This window comes from Lipotes vexillifer, unplaced genomic scaffold (genome assembly GCF_000442215.2).
Source record: "Lipotes vexillifer unplaced genomic scaffold, Lipotes_vexillifer_v1.1 scaffold1106, whole genome shotgun sequence".
In the NCBI taxonomy this organism is placed as follows: domain Eukaryota; kingdom Metazoa; phylum Chordata; class Mammalia; order Artiodactyla; family Lipotidae; genus Lipotes; species Lipotes vexillifer.
Genome location: NW_006776601.1, coordinates 543511 through 566976, shown reverse-complemented (window position 1 = coordinate 566976; position 23466 = coordinate 543511). Strand labels below are relative to the sequence as shown.

At 39.1% G+C, this 23466-nt stretch overlaps 1 protein-coding gene across 2 annotated transcripts in view; it reads right to left on the bottom strand.

Moving 5' to 3' along the window:
- Positions 1–641: 641 nt before the first annotated feature.
- Positions 642–23466, bottom strand: part of HCLS1 (hematopoietic cell-specific Lyn substrate 1) — a 23666-nt gene continuing 841 nt past the window's right edge. The window contains exons 3-13 of one of the 2 annotated variants that reach the window (XM_007450504.1): positions 16691–16820; positions 14666–14776; positions 12024–12078; positions 4976–5086; positions 4258–4313; positions 3394–3463; positions 2578–2789; positions 2051–2155; positions 1322–1547; positions 1116–1184; positions 780–916 (exon numbers count right to left, since the gene is read on the bottom strand). In XM_007450504.1, coding sequence (XP_007450566.1) covers positions 780–916; positions 1116–1184; positions 1322–1547; positions 2051–2155; positions 2578–2789; positions 3394–3463; positions 4258–4313; positions 4976–5086; positions 12024–12078; positions 14666–14776; positions 16691–16820 — 1282 coding nt within the window. Of the gene's footprint in view, positions 917–1115; positions 1185–1321; positions 1548–2050; positions 2156–2577; positions 2790–3393; positions 3464–4257; positions 4314–4975; positions 5087–12023; positions 12079–14665; positions 14777–16690; positions 16821–23466 lie in introns of both variants that reach the window. The other variant, XM_007450505.1, reaches the window with a different exon arrangement.

Sequence of the window (23466 nt, the reverse complement as noted above, 5' to 3'; positions counted from 1 at the left end):
CCTTGATCCCACTGTCTTCTCCATCTCTGAAAGCTGAATCCAACTTCAGATACCAGTTATAGCACAGACTTCTATTTTCCACCAACCAAAGATCCCCTATACCAAATCCCTGACTTTCATTTCGATTTGATTTGGGTTTTGCCTAGGATCTCCTATTCTGGACCTTTCTAAGGAAAGGCCACAGCCCTTGACATCCAGGGTGCAGAGTGATGGGCAGTGGAGGAGGGAGTTTTCTGGATATCCCTGAAAGATGGGAGGAGAATTGGAGCCATGAGAGTCAGGACCATTGAGGGCTGCATAAAAAGTACTATTTACCTCAGAATAGAGGTGAGCCATGGTCCCGCTTTATTTCCACTTTAGGACTGAGAGAGAAGATTCGGAGATATTTCTGCAGAGAAGGAAAGTGAGCAAACAGCACAACCAGGATATATAAACATACCTTCCCAGGTAAGCAAACCAGGAAGCTCAGAGTTCACAAACAAAGGAAGGTAGAGTGGGGGGTGGGTGTTAGAGGGGGGATTCATGGGGAAGGAGGCAGGACACAAGATAAACATCCCTGAGATCATCTAGGGTATCCAGGATAGACAGGACACCGAGGGGAAGGAGACCTCCTTCCTCATGCTGTCTCTGCCCCAAACCCTAATGGAGAGGGAGAGACAAGTCTGTCTAGAGCTTCAGGCAACTCATGACATCCTGTCAGACACTTGCAGCAGAAATGGAAAGCGGGTGGAGGCAGTTGGGACAAGGGAAGTCACAGTGCAGAAGACAGACAGCCACAGTTACTGGAGGAGCGTGACATAATTTGCAGGGAAGAGTCCAAAGTGGCCGTGGCAACTTCCCCGCCACCAGCCCTCGTCCACCATCTCAATGTCAGTGATGATGTCATCTGGATCAAAGGAAATCTCATCACTTCCCTCTGGGGAGAAAATTGACAGGATATTAGGGTGGTCAGGCAGGAATCCCTCCACCCCTGTGTCCCCTTTAAACCTCAGGAAGGGAAATAGGCCTGTTCTTGATACCAAGTCTGGGCCCTATCCTGACCCCCAGAATCCATCCCCGTTCTCATGTATCAAGGGCCTCCAGGCACCAGACCCCTCAGGCCACTCCCAACCTACCTCCTTGGTAATCATACAGGGCTACAGCTGAGATCCCAGCCCCAGCCCCAGCCGGGCAGCCTGATGATCCTGCATAATGAGAAATATGAATATGGTCTCATCAACATGGAGAAGGAAGATAGACAGGTCCTTCTGTGTAATGGGGGAATTCTCCCTCTTCCTCTCCCCTACAGCGGACCAAATCCAGGAGCTGCCCCACCACTCACCAGCCTGAGTGGAGGAAAAAGAGGGATCCTCAGGCTCGAGCACATCTTCATAGTCGCCCTCTGGTTCCCCATCTGGCTCATGTCTGTCCATTTCCCCAACATCCTCATAGTCATTCTCTGGTTCAGGCTCGGGCTCAGGCTCAGGCGCTTCTTCATACACTGGCTCTTCCTCCATCTGGAAGCCTTCTGGAGTCCTGGGGGGCAGAGCTGGGGGCTCCTCATTGTCCTGAGAAGAGACAGTGTGAAGCAGGGTGACTTCTGTTCACCAGGAGCTGCCTCTCCAAAATCTCCCAATGGAGGACTGCTAAGACCCCACCCATCCCCATGCTTCCATTCTACCCTCCATCCTTGCATCCTTCTAACAGCCTCTCCTAGGGAAGACAATCTTTCATCCCTCTTCATTCATCAACCTCCCACACCCATCCACTCAAAACATCTACCAAAAGATGATAGAAGGGAAGCAGAAATCAAGTCAGAATCCTTGGAAGACCAAGAAAACATTGAAGCAAAAGCAAAAGCAAAAAAAAAAAAAAAGGTGAAAGATGACAGCTAGGATGACTAAATATCCTAGTCTTCCCAGGACTGGGTGATTTCCCAGAATATAAGACTTTCAGTGCTAAGACCAGGATAGTCCCAGACAAACCAGGATCGTTGATCACCCTGTACAGCCCACCTACTAGGACATGAGGAGATGGGGAAGGAGCAGAGAATCTTTGGGGCTCTGCTTACCTCTGGGAGATTCTGCCTTGGGGGCTGGGTAGGCACTGGTTGTTTCCTACTGGTTCTCACAGGCCCACACTCTGATGACAGACAGCTCCCTGCTGGAGGCCAGGCCTGTGGAGGATGAAGCAAGTTTCCAGTGAGCAAGAAACTTCCATCTTTTCTCTTGTACTGACCTGGAATACCCCTTCCTGCCTCTGCCAGTTCAAATCATCCATTCCTCAAGATGGGCTCCAACCTCAAATGACAGCTCCTTCCTCTTGTTGTTGCAGCAGTAATTGACTGCACTGGCTGGTGACCTATCTTCTGTTGTACTATGTAAATCTTGGTTTTTTTCAGCTAACATTCTCATATGTATATATGAAGCTTAATTACACAATCAGATTGAAATCTTCCTGAAGACAGGGATAGCAACTGTAGACTTTGCCTAACACAGGGGAGGCCTGTGCCTTATTTTCTACTAAGAATACAGACCCCTTAGGCTCTTGTCTGGGCAAGGAATCCTTGACGTGGATCCCAAAGGGCCAAACACTTACCTCTGAGGAGATTTTCTTGGGCAATGGGGCTGACACCACCGGCTCTTCCATAGTGGCCACTGGTGGCTGAGCCTCATGGCTCATCTTTACCAAGGCCTTTCTCTCCTGTTGCTGCCTGGCTTTCTGTTGTGCCTTCTCCTCTTCTTCCTGCTTCCTCTTTTCCTCAGCCATGGATTCAAATTTTGCCTTCAGTCCACGGGCGCCACTGGAAGCTGCAGACACAGGCAAGAAAAATTAAGGTTGTCTTGGGTTGGAGGTAAGGGAGTGGCACTGGAATGAAGAAGAGGAATCAGTTAAATATCCAAAGAAGAGTAGGTAGAGAGGGGACTCATGGAAAAGGGAGGTAAACAGGTATCAATGAAGGAACAAGGGGGTTATAGGAGGATAAGGTAACCCTGATGCCTAGATTTCCATACAGCCAGGCCATGTGATCTCAGATTCTTGCCCTTTTTAAATCATAAGGCTTGTTCTCCTAACCTGCATCTCCTCTGTCCACATTTCTTAAATCTGTATGCCCTCTGGCTACCATCTACCCTCTATCCCCCATCCAAAGCTCCTTTCCTTATGTGTTCTTCCCAAACGGTTCCCTCCCTTCCTCCCTCTGTTCTCTGCTTACAGTTTCTTCACCAGTGTCACTCAGATATCCACTTAACCTAATTTTTTCTAGGAGAGGGAATCTGGTAATATGAGGGTAGGGATCAAGTCTACCTCAGCTAATCTAGGTAGGTAAAGGCTTGGAATAGGTAGCCTAAGAAGAAAAAAGAATGAGAAGGGAGAAGAGGTTGAAGAGCACAGAGAAAGGGAATTAAAACTTACCAGCCTCTATGGGTGTTGTCTTCTTATAAGCTGTGGTTGGGGCCTCCATTTCATTGAAACCAACAGCACTCTGCAGGTAAGAGAACAGTATGTGTAGTGGTGGGGAGGGGGAAGGGAGTGGTAATAATCCAGAAGGCAGTATCGGTGATTGGGTCACTATAGGAGGTCTCCCTAACCTTTTGATGCTCAATAGTTAGACAGGGTATTCAAATAGTGTTGTTTTGTGGCAGAGAGAGGGGTAAAGAAGTTCTAGACTGGTGGGATTAGCTCTCCTTTTAAAAAGCTCAGTGTTCCTGGAATCTCACATCTCTAAGTCCAATTGCCTGGAATGCAGGAGGGTCTCAGGCCAGTACATGAAGAGGTGTAGGGGACGACTGAATGGAGTGGAAAGAAATTATTGATTGAGTTAATCAATGCCAAGCAATCAATGAAATTTTGAATACCTTTTCCTGGAGTTTTTCTGTTTCTCTGTCTCTCTGCCTCCCTCCACTCTCCTTAGTTAAAGCTCAGGCTTCTGGGACTTCCCTGGTGGTCCATTGAGTCAGACTCCATGTTTCCAATGCAGGGGGCCCAGGTTCGATCCCTGGTTGGGGAACTAGATTCTACACGCATGCCGCAACTAAGAGTCCGCGTGCCACAACTAAGACCCGGCACAGCCAAAATAAATAAATATTAAAAAAAAAAATCTCAGGCTTCAGAAGACATGCCCTTTAGATGCTGAGGGCAGTCAATGGGGAGAGCAGGACACCAGGAGGACAGTGCAGGGCACCTAGCTTTGCCCATCCTTTTTCCAGCTTTGCCTCTCACTCTTCTCCATGTACTTCAGGGAACCATTCTCAAGACACTGGTGTTCTGGTGCTTTACCTTATCCACTCGGTCTTTTTGGATGCCATACTGACCACCAAAGCCCTTGGCATAATCTGCAGGATGGAAAGATCTGAGAGTCATAAGAGGAGTTAAAATGCTAGAAATGTATGGGAAGAGGGAGTGGGAGCAGTGAGAAGGAAGACCAGAAGACGGGAATGAGGAAAAGAGAAAGATCAATGAGAAAGTGTGAAACTCAGAGGATAGAGAGGCATGAGTGGGAAAAGATGAAAAAGGATGGGGAGAAAAACAGTTGAGAGAGAATGGAGGGATGAGAGATGGGAATAGAGAAACAAAAAGAAAGAAGTAACAGAAAGGGGGGAAATATAAGGGAAGAAACAGGAAAAATTGAAGAGCGCCCCCCAGCCATCCCCTATGTGTCCCAGGGAAGAAGGCCTTCTCTCTGTGAAGCAGAGGGGCCTCTAAGACTCACAGCCAAATCACCCTCTTGCCATCACCCGGCCTGTCTATCTTCATCCCTTTCTCAGTGATCCCTTTTCTTTGGTCACCCTCCTCTGTCCTGCTCCTTAGCTTGCTGTTTTCCCCTCCACCCCTGTTGGTCTCCTCCCAGCTACCCCCATATACGTACACTTACTCTTCATCCCACCACTTCCTGCATACCTGCCCCTCATATTCTGGGTCCTCCATGTCAGCCTTCAGGGACAGAAGGAGGGCTCCATGTACCCTGTGACCTCCCTTCTCTCCAATCCCAACTTACCTCTTTGGGATTCGTGTTTCTCTGTCTCTCCCTTGTAGTCATATCCCAGAGCTGCCTTGTCCCGTTTGTTCTCCTCTATCCCATAACGGCCACCGAAGCCACGAGAGTAATCTATGGTGGAAGGAGCAGTCGTGAGAGCTCACTCTCAGCCCATGGGGAAGTGCTGTGGAAGAGAAGAGTCCGGAGGGATGGGTGCAGGGTGATAGGGGCCCAGGAAGAGAGCGGGGCTTGAATACTGGGAAATGAAAGAGAAATGTTGTTCTAAGCAACTTTTGTAAGCTTTAAACACTCTTTTCCTCTCCTCCCTTCCTTCCATTTCAAGATGAGAAGATCATTTGAATTTTCTCCCTTCTTCAAGGAAGGAGAAAGTATAGTGTAAGGAGAGACTTCCAGAAAAAAAGAGAGATGCATATGAAATATATACCTTTCCCTAATCCTATATAAACACTTAGCAACGTCAGAAAAATAGAGCAATCTCCCTTTTTTTCTTTTTTAAATAGTGAATCTCAAAAGAAAAGAAGAAAAAAATTCCCGGCTCCAGAAACAAACAGATGAATCAAAACAGTTGACATGATGGTAATCATGAGCTGACATAGAAAACCCAACCTGTTTTAAGTCCCAAATTTAGTGCCTAGGGATTAGGATCTAGGGTCCAGGGTTCTACTTCCTATGAGAACAGGTGGCTGGAGAGCAGGTTCTGCCCACTCCTATAAAAGAATTCTAGAAAAAGTCTACTCACCTGTCCAGGGAAATAGTGAGAGGAATTGTAGTTTTTTTTAGCATTTAGAGAAGGAAATTTTACCTATGAGACTTGGAAACTCCAAGCCTACACCTGAAGGTGTGGGATACAAATATCCAGTTTCATACTACTGATACTATACAGAAATTCTAAGCTGAGAAATTAATTGAATACTGATGCAGGAAAATATATACCACAGAAACAGTAAGCATCAGAAGAACAGCATGAATATGAGACAAAATGGACCCCAAGACAAAATGCATTATAAAAGATAAGAGAGACATAACTCAATGATAAGAGTGCAATTTGTCATTCATCAGGAATATATATGCTGGTATAAACCTATTATCAGAATCAAAACTCATGAAGCAAAGCAGAAAGCGAAATAGACAAATCTATGATCATAGTTGAAAATTTTAACACTCTTTTCTCATTATTAATAGAAAATTTAGACAAAAAGAATCTAAAATTATAGAAGGCCCAAATAACATTATCAAGACCTAAGTGACATTTACAGAATATTGCACCCCCAAACTGCATAATACACATTTTTTTCCATGCACATATAACATTCACCAAGATAGACCACATGCTTGTCCTTATAAAAAGTTTCAATACATTTCAAAAGATTGAAACATGAGATAACATATCCTCTGATCACAATAGAATTAAATTAGAAGTCAACAACAATAAAATCAGAAAATTTCTCCAATACCTGGAAAATAAGCAACACACTTCTAAATAACTCATGGGTCAGAGAAGAAATGAAAAGGAAAATTAGAAAATGTTTTGAACTGAATGAAAATTAAAATATGCATGACTGTGGAACATAGCAAAAACAGTGTTTAGAGGGAAATATATAGTTTTAAGAGCCCATACAGTAAACAAAGGTTTGAAATCAATTATCTAAGTTTCTACTTTAAGAAGCTACAGAAAGAACAAACTAAACCCGCATTAAAATGAAAGAAAAAATAATGAAGATAAGAGCAGAATTCAATAAAATTTTAAAAACAAGTAAACATTAGAGAAAATGAGCAAAGCCAAAAGATACTTCTTTGAAATTAATAAAAAATAATACTGATGAATCTCTAGCAAAAATAATTAAAAAGAGAAAAAACACAAATTAACAATATCAGAAGTGAAAGTGAACATATCACTACAGATCTTACAGAGGTTAAAAAGAAAATAAGGGAATACTATAAATGAAGTTATGCCAATATATTTGAAAATATAGATAAAAATGGAAAAATTCCTTGAAAAGCACACTATACCATAACTGACTTAAGAAAAAATCAGAAGACTGAATAGACCTGTATCTATTTAAGAAATTGAATTCATAATAGAAAACAAAAATCATAAAGAAAACATGGTCTATTACTATTAAAACCCCTAGAACTCAGACAGAAATAAAGGCATAGTTTCCCTGATGGGAAACTTCTCAACCCAGGGCACATAAAACTCTCATAAGACAAATATCCCTTCCCCCCCACTGAAATAAATTTGCAAACAAAAATTACAAACCGTCAAAAAAATAAATAACCATGAGGGAAAACAGATTAACTGAACAGAAGAATTAGCACCCTCAAGAACTGCAAATAATATAACAATGTGAAAGAAATTATAAAATGAATACTTTAAAAATAATTAAAGTGTTAAAGAAGGGTGAAAAACATAAGGAAAGCAATAGGGCATTATGGAAAAGGAATCAGCAGATTTTCTACAGAATCAAAAGGAACTTGCACAAATGAAAATACATGAAATAAAGTTAAAAAATTTAGTGGACAACTTAAATGATAATTAAATACAGCTGAAGGGAGAGTTACAGAACTTAACAAAGATCCAAGGGAATTACCCAGAATACAACACAGGGAGATGAAGAGATGGAGATAGAGAAGAGAAATTAAGATACATCAAGAACACAACTTATCAAAAAATTTTGGATGCAGTGAAAGCAGTGCATAAGGAAAAGCAATGCATATATTAGAAAAGAAAAAAGACCTAAAACCAACAATTTAAGTGTCCACCTTAGGAAACTGGAAAAAGAAGAACAAATTAAATACAAAGTAAGCAGAAAAAAGAAATAAGAATTGGAGCAAAAAAAATCAATGGAGTTAAAAACAAGAAGCCTATAGAGAAAATCAAGGAAACCTAAAGCTGTTTCTTTGAAAAGATCAATAAAATAGATAAGCCTCTAATCAGGCTAACAAAGAAAAAAAGAGAGAACATAAATTACTATAATATCAGAAATGAAAGAGGCTACATTACAACAGATTCCAAGGAAATTAAAAGGTAATAAAATAATACTATGAACAACTTTATGCCCACAAATTTGATGACCTAGATGAAATGGATCAGTTCCTTGAAAAGACACAACTGCCAAAACTTACACAAAAAGAAAGAGATGACCTGAAAGGCCTATATCTACTAAAGAAATTGAATCAATAATTAATAATCTTCCGAAACAGGAAGCACCAGGCCCACATGGGTTCACTGGTGAATTCCACCAAATATTTAAGGAAGAAATTCTACCAGTCCTCTGCACTCTCTTTCAGAGGATAAAAGCACAGGGAATACTTCACAACTGTTCTATAAGGTCAGCATTACTCTAATACCCAGACCAGACAAAGACGTTACAATAAAAGAAAACTAGAGATCAGTATTTCTCATGAACACAGATTCAAAAATCCTCAACAACATATTAACAAATCGAATCCAACAATGTATAAAAATAGTTATCTACCATGACCAATTGGGATTCATCCTAAGTATGCAATGCTGGTTCAACATTTGAAAATAAATTAGCATAATCCATCACATCAACAAGAAAAAAAGAAAAATCACATGATCATATCAATAGATGCAGAAAAAGCATTTGACAAAATCCAGCACAATTCACAATAAAAATTCTCAGTAAACTAGAAATAGAGGGGAAATTTCTCAACTTGATAAAGACTATCCACAAAAACTCTACAGCTAGTATCATACTTAATGGTGATAAACTTAAAGTCTTCCCACTAAGATCAAGTATAAGGCAACTATGGCCTGTCTCATCACTCCTTTTCAACATTGTACTTGAAGTCTTTGCTAATGCAATAATGCAAGAAAAGAAGAAGTATGTAGACTAGAAAAGAAGATACACAACTGTCTTTGTTCACAGATGACATGACTGTCTATGTAGAAAATCTAAAAGAACTGACAAACTCTTGAATTTAATAAGCAATTATGGCAAGGTTGCAGGATACAAGGTTAATATACAACAGTCAATTGTTTTCCTATATACAAGCAACAAATAAGTGGATCTTGAAATTAAAAACACAATATCATTTACATTACTACCCCAACAAAGAAATGCTTAGGTATAAACTTAAAATATGTATAAGATCTATATGAGGAAAACTATGAAATTCTGATGAACAAAATCAAAGAAAACTAAGTAAATGGAGAGATATTCCATGTTCATGGATAGGCAGTCTCAATGATGTCAAGATGTCAGTTCTTCCCAACTTGATCCATAGATTCAGTGGAACCCCAATCAAAACCCCAGCAAGTTATTTTTTGGATCAACAGTTTCTAAAGTTTATATGAAGAAGCAAAAGACCCAAAATAGCCAACACAATATTGAAGGAGAACAAAGTTAGAAGACTGACACTACCAGACTTTAAGACTTACTATGAAGCTAAAGTAATGAAGACAGTGTGGTAGAGGTGAAAAAATAGACAAATAGATCAGTGGAACAGAACAGAGAGCCCAGAAATAGACCTCCATAATTATAGTTAACTGATGCTTGCCAAAGGAGCAAAGGTAACACGATGAAGAGAAGATAGTCTTTTCAACAAATGGTGCTGGAACAAGTGGACATCCACAGATTAAAAAAACAATGAATCTAGACACATGCATTACAAAAATTCTCTTTTCACAAAAATTAAATCAAAATGGATCATAGACCTAAATGTAAAATGCAAAACTATAAAACTCCTAGAAGATAATATAGGAGAAAACCTAGATGACCTTAGGTATGGTGATGCCTTTTTAGATACAACACCAAAGACACAACACATGACAGAAATAATTGATAAGCTGGATTTCACTAAAATTTTAAAAACTTTTGCTCTGTGAAAGACAATGTCAAGCAAATGAGAAGACAAGCCTTACACTGGGAGAAAATCTTTGCAAAAGACACATGTTATAAAGGACTGTTACCCTAAATATACAAAGAATTCTTAAAACTCAACAATAAGAAAACAAGCAACCCAACTTTTTAAATAGGTCAAATATATTAATAGATGCCTTGCCAAAGAAGATATACAGATAGCAAATAAGCATATGAAAAGATGCTCTACATCATATATCATCAGGGAAATGCAAATTAAAACAATAATATAACACTACGCACCAATTAGAATGGCCAAAATCCAGACTACTCACAACACCAAATGCTGGTGAGGATGTGGAGCAACAGGAACTGTCATACATTGTTGGTGGGAATGCAAAATGGTGCAGCCACTTTGAGTGACAGTTTGGCAGTGTCTTACAAAACTTAACATACTCTTACCATAGGATCCAGCAATTGCACTCCTTAGTATTTACCCAAAGGAGTTGAAAATGTAGGTCTACACAAAAACCTGCACACAGATGTTTATAGCAGCTTTATTCATAATCACCCAAACTTGGAAGCAACCACTATGTTCTTCAGTAGGTGAGCGGATAAATAAACTGGGGTACATCAAGACAAAGGAATAATATTCAGCAAAAAAGAAATGAGTTATCAAGCTATGAAAAGATATGGAGGAAACTTAAATGCATATTACTAAATGAAAGAAGCCAAACTGGAAAGGCTACATGGTATATGATTCCAACCATATAATATTCTGTAAAAGGCGAAACTATAGAGACAAAAAGAAATCAGTGGTTGCTGAGGGATGAGGGAGATGAATAGGCAGAGCACGGAGGATTTTTAGGACACTGAAAATACTTTGTATGACAGTATAATGATGGATATATGTCAGTATACTTTTGTCCAAACTCACAGAAAACACAACACCAAGAGCGAACCCTAAAGTAAACTATGGACTTTGGCTGACTTTGATGTGTTACTGTAGAATCATCCTTGGTTAAAAAAAAAAAAAAGAAAGAAAACACACACACACACACACACACACACACACACACACCATTCTGGTCAGTGATGTTGATAATGGGGGAGGCTATACATGTATGGGTGCAGGACTGTAACTTCCTCTCAATTTTGTCCTAAATCTAAAAAGCTCTGAAAACATAAAGTCTTTTTTAAAAGAGAGAGAGAGATGGAGAAGAGAATAAAAAGTTCTAATATACATCTGAGTTCCAGAAGAAAGAATAAAAGAGAAGAGAGGAGAGACACTATCTAAAGAGAAAATGCCCGAGAACTTTTCATATTGAAAGTTAATTCTCAGGTTGAAGAGGAGCAGTAAGTCTCATGTAGAATAATAAAAACAGATCAACATCTAGATATAGCCTGATGATATTTCAGGATATCAGAAACAAAAAGAAAAATTTTCATGAGACAAAACAAAAACAGAGACAAGACATGTTACGTACAAAGGAATGATGATTAGACTAACCCAAGAGAAATGCCAGAGATGATGGAATAGTATCTTCAACACGATGAAGGGAAAATAACAATGAAGAATGGAGCAAAATAAATTTTTTTTACAGACAAAGCCTGGGAGTTCTCTCATAGACTCTCACTGAAAGAATTATCAAAGGATATACTCTAGCAAGAAGGAATAGAAGAAGCAAGGAGGAAACAATGAAATATTATAAACAATGATGAGCTAGTAAACTGGTAAATATGTTGGTCAATTTAAATAAGGCTTCACCTAGTAATAATAATGATTAATTTTTGTGGGGTTTAAAAACAAACACATGTAATCGATATACTAAACAATTATTCAGTTGGTACAAAGACTATAGAATGTAGAAGAAATGTAATTAAATTATTCTTCATTTCCTGTGTTACTCAGGAAGAGATAGTGATTAATTTTAAACTTAAGCCGCAGATGCACATTAAAACTTAGGAATAACTTCCTAAAATAAAGGAGTACAATATCCTATTTTTGATCCATTAGAGGGGAAATGGGACTAAAGAAAACTTGACCAAGCTCATAGAAAGCAATATAGGAGAAAAAAAGAAGCAAGTACATGCTTGGATTTAAAAATAAAATAAAATAGCAGGGAACTGGGCCATGGAACTAAAGGGAGTTGAAGATGGCTGTTGGGAGTTGAAGTCTGGGCAGTCAGGTTGCTCAGGCTGAAGTGCAGGGTCCTTGCCTTTCTGAGATGTGTGTTTTTCCACTTCTCCTTTGTAATCAAAGCCAACAGCTGACTACAGAGAAAAGGAGAGAGAATTGATTAGAGTCAGAGATGAACATTTTCTCCCGCTCTCACTTACCCTTACACCTATAGCTCAGCCCAGGGGTTAGTTATAGGGGCTCAGTTATAGGGGGTTCAATGTAGAAACAGACAGTACCCTGACAGGCTGGTGTAAAGGCAGTGTGCTACAAACCAATGACCATGGGCCCTGGACACAGATAGCTCTAGATCCAAACCCCAACCCCACCTTTCCTATTTGAAGTTGTGTAACTTTAGGTATGTCCTTTAATATTACTGAGCCTCAGCCTCTTTTTTTAGTCTTGTTTTTCATTTGGCCATACGGAGGCATGTGGGATCTTAGTTTCCTGACCAGGGATGGAACCCGTGCCCCCCTGCAGTGGAAGTGCAGAGTCTTAAACCACTGGACTGCCAGGGAAGTCCCCATTGGGCCCTTTAAATATGAAATGAAAATAGGTATACCTGCCTTATTAACCTCAACTGTAAAATGATTCCAACTTATTTGGGATATTGTGAGGACTAAATGGGGCAAGATACATAAAGTGTGGGCACTCAGTAAATTAGTGTTTTTCTTCCTAAGTCTCATGAAACTAAAATGAGATAATAACTAGAAAACTGCCTTGTAAACTATAAAGCAGCACTGTGCACATGTAAGAGATATCATCCTATACTGACTGATTATACTGTGCCTCTTCTCTTTCCTTACACAATAGTGGAAACCCAGATATGTAGATTTTGATGGGATGAGAGGCAGCCAGGAGAATCTGGATCCTAACTGCTTTGGGACTGGATATATTGGCAAATATCTAACCTAGCTATGTCCCCATGTGGCTCAGTAATAGGTCCCTAAGCAAGTCTAGATTTTGCATTTTAAAAGTTATTAGTATGGGACTTCCCTGGTGGTGCAGTGGTTAAGAATCCGCCTGCCAATGCGGGGGACACAGGTTTGAGCCCTGGTCCGGGAAGATCCCACATGCTGAGGAGCAACTAAGCCCGTGGGACACAACTACTGAGCCTGTGCTCTAGAGCCCAAGAGCCACAACTACTGAGCCCTCGTACCACAGCTACTGAAGCCCACGCGCCTAGAGCCCATGCTCTGCAACAAGAGAAGCCACTGCATGAGAAGCCCACGCACTACAACAAAGAGTAGGCCCTGCTCGCCACAACTAGAGAAAGCCCGTGTGCAGCAACGAAGACCCAATGCAGCCAAAAATAAATAAGTAAAATAAATAAATTTATTTAAAAAAAAGTTATTAGTATGTATTGTTTCTTGATTTACAAGACACACTGATTGTTAAGGTGATTCGGTTTGTGGCTGGTGAGGCAGAAGTTGAAAGAAAGCACAGTGAAAGATTAGGCAAAGGCAGGAGGGGAGCCAAGAAGGAAGAGAAACTGCACCCTGATTAGAGACCATTACATGCTCCATATTCCATTACTGCTTTTAAAAATTATCCTCTGTGCTTTTACTTTACCTTACAGTATGTTTTGAACTTTTCTGGTTTTTTTACCCCTACAATTCAAATAACACTCTAACACTTAGCTTTAAGGATTCAGGCCTACTTATTAACAGCTGCAGGTTAAACAAACAAACAAACAAACAAAATCTCAGCTAGCTGTGAAGGAGATGTCCCCTCTGTGTGCTGCTGCAGGGCAGAGACACTACTCTGCCCCATAAAGAATGAGCTCAAAGAATCCGATCTACTAAGGTGTGAAAATGAGAACATGAATGAGTTATCAATCGTACTCTCCGGACCACTCTATCGTCTGTAATCATGCTGTCCTTTTTCTCTTTCTCTCTTTAAAACTATCACTACTTTTTTGTACAAAGGAGTCTTTAAAACACCTGGACTTCAAGGAGTTAGTACTAAGTCCTGTGAAAAGTAACCTTCACCTTCTAAAAACATTGTAACCTTAATTAGTTGTTTTACTTGATTATTTGCTACCATTGTAATAATATTTCAGCTGATATGTCTGTTTTCCTGAAAGGCATAAATATTTATAAGGCTTTCATATTAGACCAAAGGAGGAGCTTTGGAATTTCCTCTTCTCTCTTCATGCGTACAGGTATGATAAAACCAATGGCTTAACATAGCACAGGGAGATCAGCTCAGTGCTTTGTGACCACCTAGAGGGGTGGGATAGGGAGCGTGGGAGGGAGACGCAAGAGGGAGGGGATATGGGGATATATGTATACATATAGCTGATTCACTTTGTTATACAGCAGAAACTAACACACCACTGTAAAGCAATTATACCGCAATAAAGATGTTTAAAAAATAAACAAATAAATAAAATAAAAAGCAGGGGGGAAAACAATAAAACAATGGCTTAGGGATTCCTTATTCAGAGTTTGGGAGTCTTTGTCTCTTTTAAATTAACACCTTTCAGGTCAGCATGTGGCCTCCAACAGCAGCACCAAAGAACTTGCTGAGGGAGGTGTGGGAGCCATCCTCATGATGGACCCTCCATGAGGCCGCTGCCCCATCTTTCCACAGGAGAAGCACAGACCTACATTCGAGGTGATTGTTGGTAAGTCCCACATGATCTGAGTGGGGTGGCACAGGGAGAGAGCTGTCACTTACCTTGTCTGCCCTGTCCTTCTCAACTCCATATTTGCCCCCAAAGCCTCTGGCAGCATCAGTCTGAGAAGAGTGCTTCTCCACCTCAGCAACATACTCATGGCCCACAGCACTCTGAGAAAAATCAAGATCGGAATGAGTGAGAAGATAAAAATGACCATGAAAAAATAAAATGATCAGAGATAGGATGGGATGTAAGAATACAAGAAATTCCACTCTAGGTCACACTGATAATCTCTGATGGAGTGCCAAGGAATGTGTGATGGGAGGGCAAGATGACTTTTTCTGGAACCTTGCACATCCTGACTCTTCTTTAATACCACTAGGAACCCATCATTTAGGAAACTCCCATAGGATGGGTTGGGAACCAGAAGGATAGAGACTACATAGACAGGGCAGTGTTTAAACCACTGCTTAAAAAGAGGGTGAAACAAGGGCTTTGTGCATCAAAATAGAAATGAGGGTAGTTACTGAGGAGACACCTAAGGGGACTGACTAGATGCCATAGCCTGGATTGAATATTTAACACAGCCAGGTGCTTTTGTTCTGGATCTTTGTTCCTACACAACCATCAAAGTTCAGAAGTGCAGCCTGGGCCCTGATATTAACAGTGACTGACTCTTTATACCAAAGGGGGCTGGTAGACAACACCATGAGTAGTCCAAGATGGCATATAATTTAACTGTTTTTTATTCCCCTCCACTTTTTTCTCCGTCTACCATTTTCTACTTGGTTTTGAAAGGTATGTCTCTTTTAATATTTGCATATGGATGCTTTAATAATCTTGGAATTGAATAATACTTCAAACCAAATAGTGATACCTTGCAGAGTCTCAACTAAGAAGAAATTAGAAAGTTTCTTCTTCCTCCTGTATTTCCGATTCCATGCTGGGATAAATATTAATACAGAGATGGATGTGAAGCACTGCCCTATATGAGCTCCTGGGAGCTCTTTTTGCAGTGTTTTTGGATCTGTGTAGGTCAACTTTGTTTGCTGAATTCAGGAATGAATGACTGCTTATCTAGTTTACTCTTTCCTAGGAATTCTGTGGAAGAATACAATGCCTACTTTGCACTTTACACAATGACAGAAGGGTGAACTAACGGCTTTCATTAAATTGCTTTTTCTCCTTGGAGATTAAATCTTTTTTCTTATAGGAATATATCTCTATCTTTTTAAAAATAAATTTATTTATTTTTTATTTGTTTAGTTTTGGCTGCATTGGGTCTTCGTTGCTGCATACGGGCTTTCTCTAGTTGCGTCGAAGGGGGCTACTCTTTGTTGTGGTGTGCAGGCTTCTCACTGCAGTGGCTTCTCTTGTTGCAGAGCATGGGCTCTAGGTGCGTGGGCTTCAGTAGTTGTGGCCCATGGGCTTAGTTGCTCCGCAGCATGTGGGATCTTCCCTGACCAGGATCAAACCCGTGTCCCCTGCATTGACAGGTGGATTCTTAACCACTGCACCACCAGGGAAGTCCTATATCTTTATCTTTGAGATTAGGAAAGTCAATGGAAAAATACAATTCAACATACAGGCTTTCTTTTTATCATACTTTCATAGTATCTAATGGATAAAGGAAAAACAATAATATATTTGAGGACATCTAATAGATAAATTCACATAAATATTTTTCACATCTATGTGCAAATCATATTAAGTGATGTATAAAATATGTACAAAAAGAACACTAAATATACAGTAAAGAAAACAGTAAGAGACACATCCATTTAAAAGCAGTAAATGATTTTAAAACATATTTTCCCCTTCTCTTGTGTGTCTCCGTAGTCTAGGAGTTACAGTGTGGCTGGGTGTACACTAGGCCAGCCCTTCTAAATTCTTGGCTCCCATTTTCCGTCATCTATATTTTATGTGTTGAAATCAGGGGAAAAATGACACAAATAATATGTGGACATTCTCTTTTAAAACCCAAATGAATATTTACTTTTGAATACGTTTTAAACCATAAAACCAACAAATGAATCAATTCACTTATTTATTTTTTTAAAGCAAATATCCCCCTTTCAACTCACCTTGTCCATTCGGTCTCTTTCCACCCCAAACCGACCTCCGTAGCCGTGGGATGCTTTGGGCCCTGATTCCATCTCCTTCTTCTTGAGAACATCATGCTCCTCTGACACTTTGTTCCTCAGCTGGTGAATGCTGGAAGTAACCACATCACAGAGACTCGTCTAGCATAGAGATGTCAACGAACCCTCCTTCGCAGAAAAATTGAAATCTTGCAGTGTGTTCTGTTCACTTTTAGCAATAGCCCCCAAAGTATACCTGTGCTGGGTCTGGGAGTAGGAGGTTAGTGTGGTCTGCATATACAGCCTGATATAAACTCTCCATAAGCCAATAGTATTTCCTCTAGTCTGTTATTTTGCTCACTAAATAACCTTCTGATATTTAGTCTCACGTTCCTAAATATTAGAGGACAGTGTTACCTACATTCTAGCAACCAAAAAGTTATTTTCCACTCTGACTGGATTTGTTGTTTAACAGTTCCGGTACTCTACTTCAAGAAGCACAAAGATATTCATATACCCTTTACCCACACATTCTAGTCCTAGAAGTCTACCCCAAGGAAATAGTTTTAAATATGGCAAAGCTTAATGTCTAATGATATTCACTGAAACATTGTATTTAATAGCAAGAACCAAGAAACAATTTATATGGAAAAAATGGGGAATAGTTAAGTAAATTGCAATATTACTTTTCAATGGCACATGAGGAAGTCATTAAAAATGATGATTATGAAAAATGAAGCATTGGGAAATTTATCTATACATTAAGTATTCTGTGTCTCTTCTTGTCAAAAATGAATGCCCTTCACACTGCCCCTATATCTGCTAATTCCTGAGAGAACTAAAAACTAAAAAAGTCTCACTAATAAAATTCACTCTCATCACTAATTGTTGCAAAACTTTAAGGCTCAAATAACCTTGATTTGGGACACTTCTGTCCTTAAGAGAACATAAAACCAAAAGGAGGCATTCTCTTTCTTACTTCACTTCCATCTCTACCATGTGGGTAGAGAATACCTTTGTGTATTTGTTTGGGCTGAGGATAAGAAGTGACAGCTCAGCACCAGCACGAACACCAGCACCAATAAGTGACAATCAGGACTGATACTTGGACACATATAAGGACCACTGGGGATTCTTAGAAACATTTGGGCAAGAGAACCCTAAATAAAAAATTTGACTTCCTGCAGCAAGAAATGGAGATTTAAGGAACTGAGATATAGTGTTGTTCCTGGGACTTCACTAGCTCAGAAGAACCAGATACATTGCTTACAGGTAGAATGGCCATCTCACAGCAGAAAGTCTCCTCTTTCATGGAAGAATAGATCCATCTTGTGGCCTTGTAGTATAAGTCCAACAGAGGTCTTTTTAAAAAGCCTTCTCAGCTTTAGTCAAAGTTAATTTTAGAAAACTGGCTTTGAGCCAGATGAAATTAAGCTAACAGCTGGAAGAACCCTCTGTTCCTGTGCCTGCTCTAAACCCTCTGGCAGCAGTGAAGGCAGAGATCCTGTGTTGCTATTTCGATAGCAACAACACTTTAGAACTGTCAGTGTCAGAAAAGTTATTGGTTCCAAGAACAGGTAAATGACCAATATTTCCCAACCAAAGTGTTCAGATGAAGAATGAAGAACCTGGGACTAAACATTACTTTCAAATGGGAAAAATTAGCAAAGTTTTAATAAATCCAATTACTGTTACATGGATCATAACTGTATTATAGTTGAAACAAGTTTTTAAAAGGGATTAGAAAATGAGATTCAGGAATATCCACCTAATAGATGACAATGAGGTTAGTCAGAGAATCATGACAATAGATAATATAATTTGAATGAAAATGTTGGGGCCAACGAAGACCAACTTCTTACCAAATTCTTCAGAATATAGCTGAAGCCACTATAAATGTGTTAGTTATATTATTCCTTTATTAAATAAATATTAAACTTCTTTGAGTGTGAGGCACCATTAGGCTCTGACAATACAAAGATAATGTACGAAAATAGTGATAAGGTGGAAATATAGAAAGGAAAAAAAATTGTAATTCAATGTCCTAATTGGCATACCTGAGAAACTTTTAACACATTAACTCTCAGATGCCTATTTTAAGGCTTAAAATACCTTGGAATTGATGAAGCAATACAGTTTATAGAAACCAAGTGACACCCAGGACCTCAAAGATGAGCTAAGAGAAGGAACAGATTTTTTTGTTTTTATTACAAAAGTAAAAGCACAAAAGTGAGTGACAGACTGTAAGATTTTATTCACAGACAGTATGATCATAGTTGTAGAAAATGCTAAGGAATCTACATAAATGTGCTACTAGAACTATTAGGTAAATTTAGCAAGGTCCCAGGAGACAAGATCACTATTAAAAGCAATTTTATTTCTACATACTAGTCACAGACATTTGGAAATTTAAAGTTAAAAATAAATACCACTTACCATCACATGAAATAACATGAAATATTTTAGCATAACTTATTAATAAAATATGTGCAAGATGTGACCACTGAAAAACATTTCTGAAAAAATTAAAGAAGACCTAAATAAATGGAGACATATCCCATGTTCATGGACTGGAAAACTCAAGATTATTAAGATGTGAATTCTCTCTAAAATGATCTATAGATTCAGTGCAATCCCATTCAAAACACCAACAGGCATTTTTGCAGGAATTGACTAGCTAATTCTAAAATGTATGTGGAAATGTAAAGTCCTAGGATGGTAACAAATTTTTTTTTTTTTTTCAAAGGAGAGCAAAGGAGAAGGACTACCTGATTTCATGACTGCAATAAAAAGTGCAGTACAATAAAGCAACAACAACCAGTGCAGTATGGTGTGGGTCAGAGCAGACATATAAATCAATAAAACAGTCTAGAAATAGACCCTCATGTATATGGTCAAAGATGCCAGGTAAGTCAGTGGGGAAAGATTAGTCTTTGAACGATGTTGGAATAATGAGATATCCTTATGGAAATAAAATGAACCTCAATCTTTATCTCACACTGTACGCAAAAGCAAATTTGAAATAGATCATAGACCTAAATGTAAAAGCTAAAACTATAAATCTTTTAGAACAAAACATAGGAAAAATCTTCACAGTTTGAGGTAGGCAAAAATTTCTTAGACACATAAAGCACTAACCATAAAAAATTTTGATAAATTAGACTTCATCAGAATTAATATCTTCTGATATTCAATAGAAGCCATAAAAAATTTTGATAAAAAAAATTTTGATAAATTTTGATAAATTAGACTTCATCAGAATTAATATCTTAAAAAAATTTTGATAAATTAGACTTCATCAGAATTAATATCTTCTGATATTCAATAGAAGCCATTAATAAAATGAAAAGGCAAGTTACAGTCTGGAAGAAAATATTTGTAAAACACATATGTCACAAAAGACTTTTATCCAGAATATATAAAGAACACTTAAAACTCAATAAGAATACAAAGACCCCACTTTAAAAGTGGGGAAGAGATTTGAATAGACACTTCAAAATGAAGATAAGTGAAGATATATGAATGGCACAAGAAAAGATGCTCAATAAAATTAGTCAGCAGAAAAATACGAATTGAAATCCCTACACACTTACAAAAATAGTTAAAATTAAAAATATTAACAATAACAAGTATAAACAAAGATGTAGAGCAACTGAAACCCATACATTATTTGTAGGAGTGAAAAAACGTCTCTTTCAGAAAACAGTTTACTTGTCTCTTAAAAAATTAAAACTCACTTTTTTTTTTTTTTTTTTTTTTTTTGCGGTACGCGGGCCTCTCCCTGTTGTGGCCTCTCCTGTTGCAGAGCACAGGCTCCGGACGCGCAGGCTCAGCGGCCATGGCTCCTGGGCCCAGCCGCTCCGCCGCATGGGGGATCTTCCCGGACTGGGGCACAAACCCGTGTCCCCTGCATCGGCAGGCAGACTCAACCACTGCACCACCAGGGAAGCCCCAAACACACTTTTTATATGATTCAGGAATTCTACTACTTTTAGGTACTTCCCAAGAGAAGTAAAAATGTATGTTAACAAAAAGATTTGGATCAAAATGTTCATGACAGCTTTATTTGTAATAGTCCCAAATTGTCAACAACCCAAATGTCTATCAACAGGTTAATAAACCAAACTATGGTATATCTGCACAATGCAAAATTACTTGACATTAAAAAGGAACAAAAGACTGATATACACAAGACCATGAATAGATCTCAAAAATATTATGCTTAGCGAAAGAAGACAGACACAAAAGAATACCTTCTATATTATTCCACGTACATGAAATTCTAGGATAGGCAAAACTAATCTGTAGTGACAAGGAGCAGATCAGTGTTTACATCCAGCCAGGGGTGGGGAGGGGTATATTGACTGTAAAGAGGCACATGGGCACAAGTGAGCAAAAGTGGGGAGAAGAAGATGGAGAAAATGCAAGAGCCCTTGAAAACCTGGAAGCTCCTGGAAACACTAGGCTGCTTGGAGCCACCTGGCCTAGGACTTCTCTACACAATAGATGAAGGATGGATAGGATCACTTGAACTATTCACCAAATTACCAAACCATTCCCCAAACTAAATATATTTTAGGCAGACTTAAAAAAGAAAGATCATGGTGTGGGGGCTGGTAGTGAGATTAATGAGAACCACAATCACTTCCTTTTCCTGCTTTGAGTCATCTGAACTCTGCAGCTACTGTTCTCCTGTTCAACTTCCCCTCCTTTCCAAGGACTTTAGTGATTCCCCTCTGATCTTAAAGGTTGTACTAGCCCACACTAGCCAGAAAGAATCCCAGAGTATTGGAGGCTTACTACTGGAAGGTCCTCTAGAGGTCTTTTTGATCCCAATGGCAAGACTGGGAATCAGAGGGAAGTGACCTGTCCAGGATCACCTGGTTAGTTACCAGCAGAGACTGAGCTTTTATACCTCAGTAGCCTGGGTAAACGGGAGGGGAGTGGGTTTTTGTATAAATGTCTCCACCATTTATTCTATCAGATATAGATTCAGTTAGGCTAATAAGGAAACACCCAGGGTCACCACATTTTACAACTCCAGGGGTCACCAGTCAGAGTAATATATATACTGGACTGTGTAACACAACAGTTCAGGTAAACGCCACTTAGGAAGAAGGAAGATCACCATCTGTTTACATGTTTATTTTTAGGTTTTTAGGAAGAAAATCTGATTCAACTAATCTACATTAACAGGAAAGAGAAATAACATTATTGAGCTGCTAAGTGGTGCTAAGTACTGCACTAGATTTTGCTATAGGCTAGTTCATTGAATTCTAACCATACACCTGCCAGGTAGCTATTATTATCCCCATTTGATAAATAAGCTGAGTTTCAGAGAGGCTATATGTCTAACTCACATTGCTATTAATGGGAGAGCTGTGAATTGAATCTGAATCTATCTGATATCCAAACTCCAGCTCTTTCCATAAGATCATGGCATGGATTTAGGAGTCTTCTTTAAAATGTTCTACTCCTACTCTGCATAAGACAGGCACTGGGAGGGGAAAGGTACAGGGAGAGTTTGTATGCTTATCTTAACAGTTCTCAGGATCCTAGGACTGAGCGGCCTTTTCTCAGAAAAGGAAAGACGTCTTAATTTGGGTAGGATTGATGAGCCTACAGAGGAGCATCAAAGAAGCTTCCTGCATGACCCAATTCCATGTTTTTGCTTTCCAACTGCTTCCAGAATTGCCTACTTTCTTTAAATATGATATTCATTACAGTTACTTGAAATAAATCATTTATGTCTGATTAAACAACACTGCAGAGTACTGAATATTATCAAATTGTATAAACATGTGCCAGGTTTTCATAGTGTGTTTCTTGTGCAATGTGAAAATCCACTGACACTTTTTAAAATCTAGAAGAAAATGAGGTAAAAACACTGCTGTTTGTGGGGGAGGGGAGTTAAAATGGAGCTTACAAAAGATTAATTTTGCCAATTTATTTACTTTTTAATTTTGCTCCTGTTACACTGTTTATTGCGCCTATTGGACATTCTGACGCTATCCAAAGCAAACAGCCCTGGTTAGATGATCCCGAATAATCCATGGATTATTAAAGAAGAGAGAATCTCTCAATCCTAATACACAATATATCCCACAGAAACCCCTGGATTTGTCTGTGAGTAACTTCCTTCTCTGTTATGGTATCAGAGTTTATTGTTTGTTTGGCTTTTTTTTTTCTGGTAACATATTGGGTTATAATCTTTAAGATCCCTATACATCAACAGGTTTTCCAAGTGTCATATTTCTTCATATTACCATTCATGGCTTCCTACTTCTATTAAGTAGCCAAACACAAATTTTTATTTTAAAAGTCAATTAGACCAGGTATGGGACCTGATATTGTCCTCGTTTTACAGCATTTATTCTGAGTTCTTTACCTTGAAATTTTACTGAATCCCCCTTGGCCCATCAGAAGTCACCCTACAATCCTGACACACATTTACATTTATGTGAATAGATAGATAGTAAATGATACAAGCTCAGCACTTCCCTCTCTGAATTCCTCATGCCTTACTGATGGAAGAGAAACAGTTATAATAATAGGCACAGTTGGGGAAATATCAGAGTGGTTAGAAATAAAAGACAGATAATAGGGTTGGGGGGATAAGAGGAGAGACATGAAACAAATACACGATGACACCCAAAGGGACACATGGGGACAGACTGAAGGAAAAGCAAAGACACACAGACAGGAATTTCCCTCTTTCCTTCCCCCCTTGCCTTCTCCTGAGTCTCCAAGTTTTCCTTGGGTTCTTCCCATACCTCTTT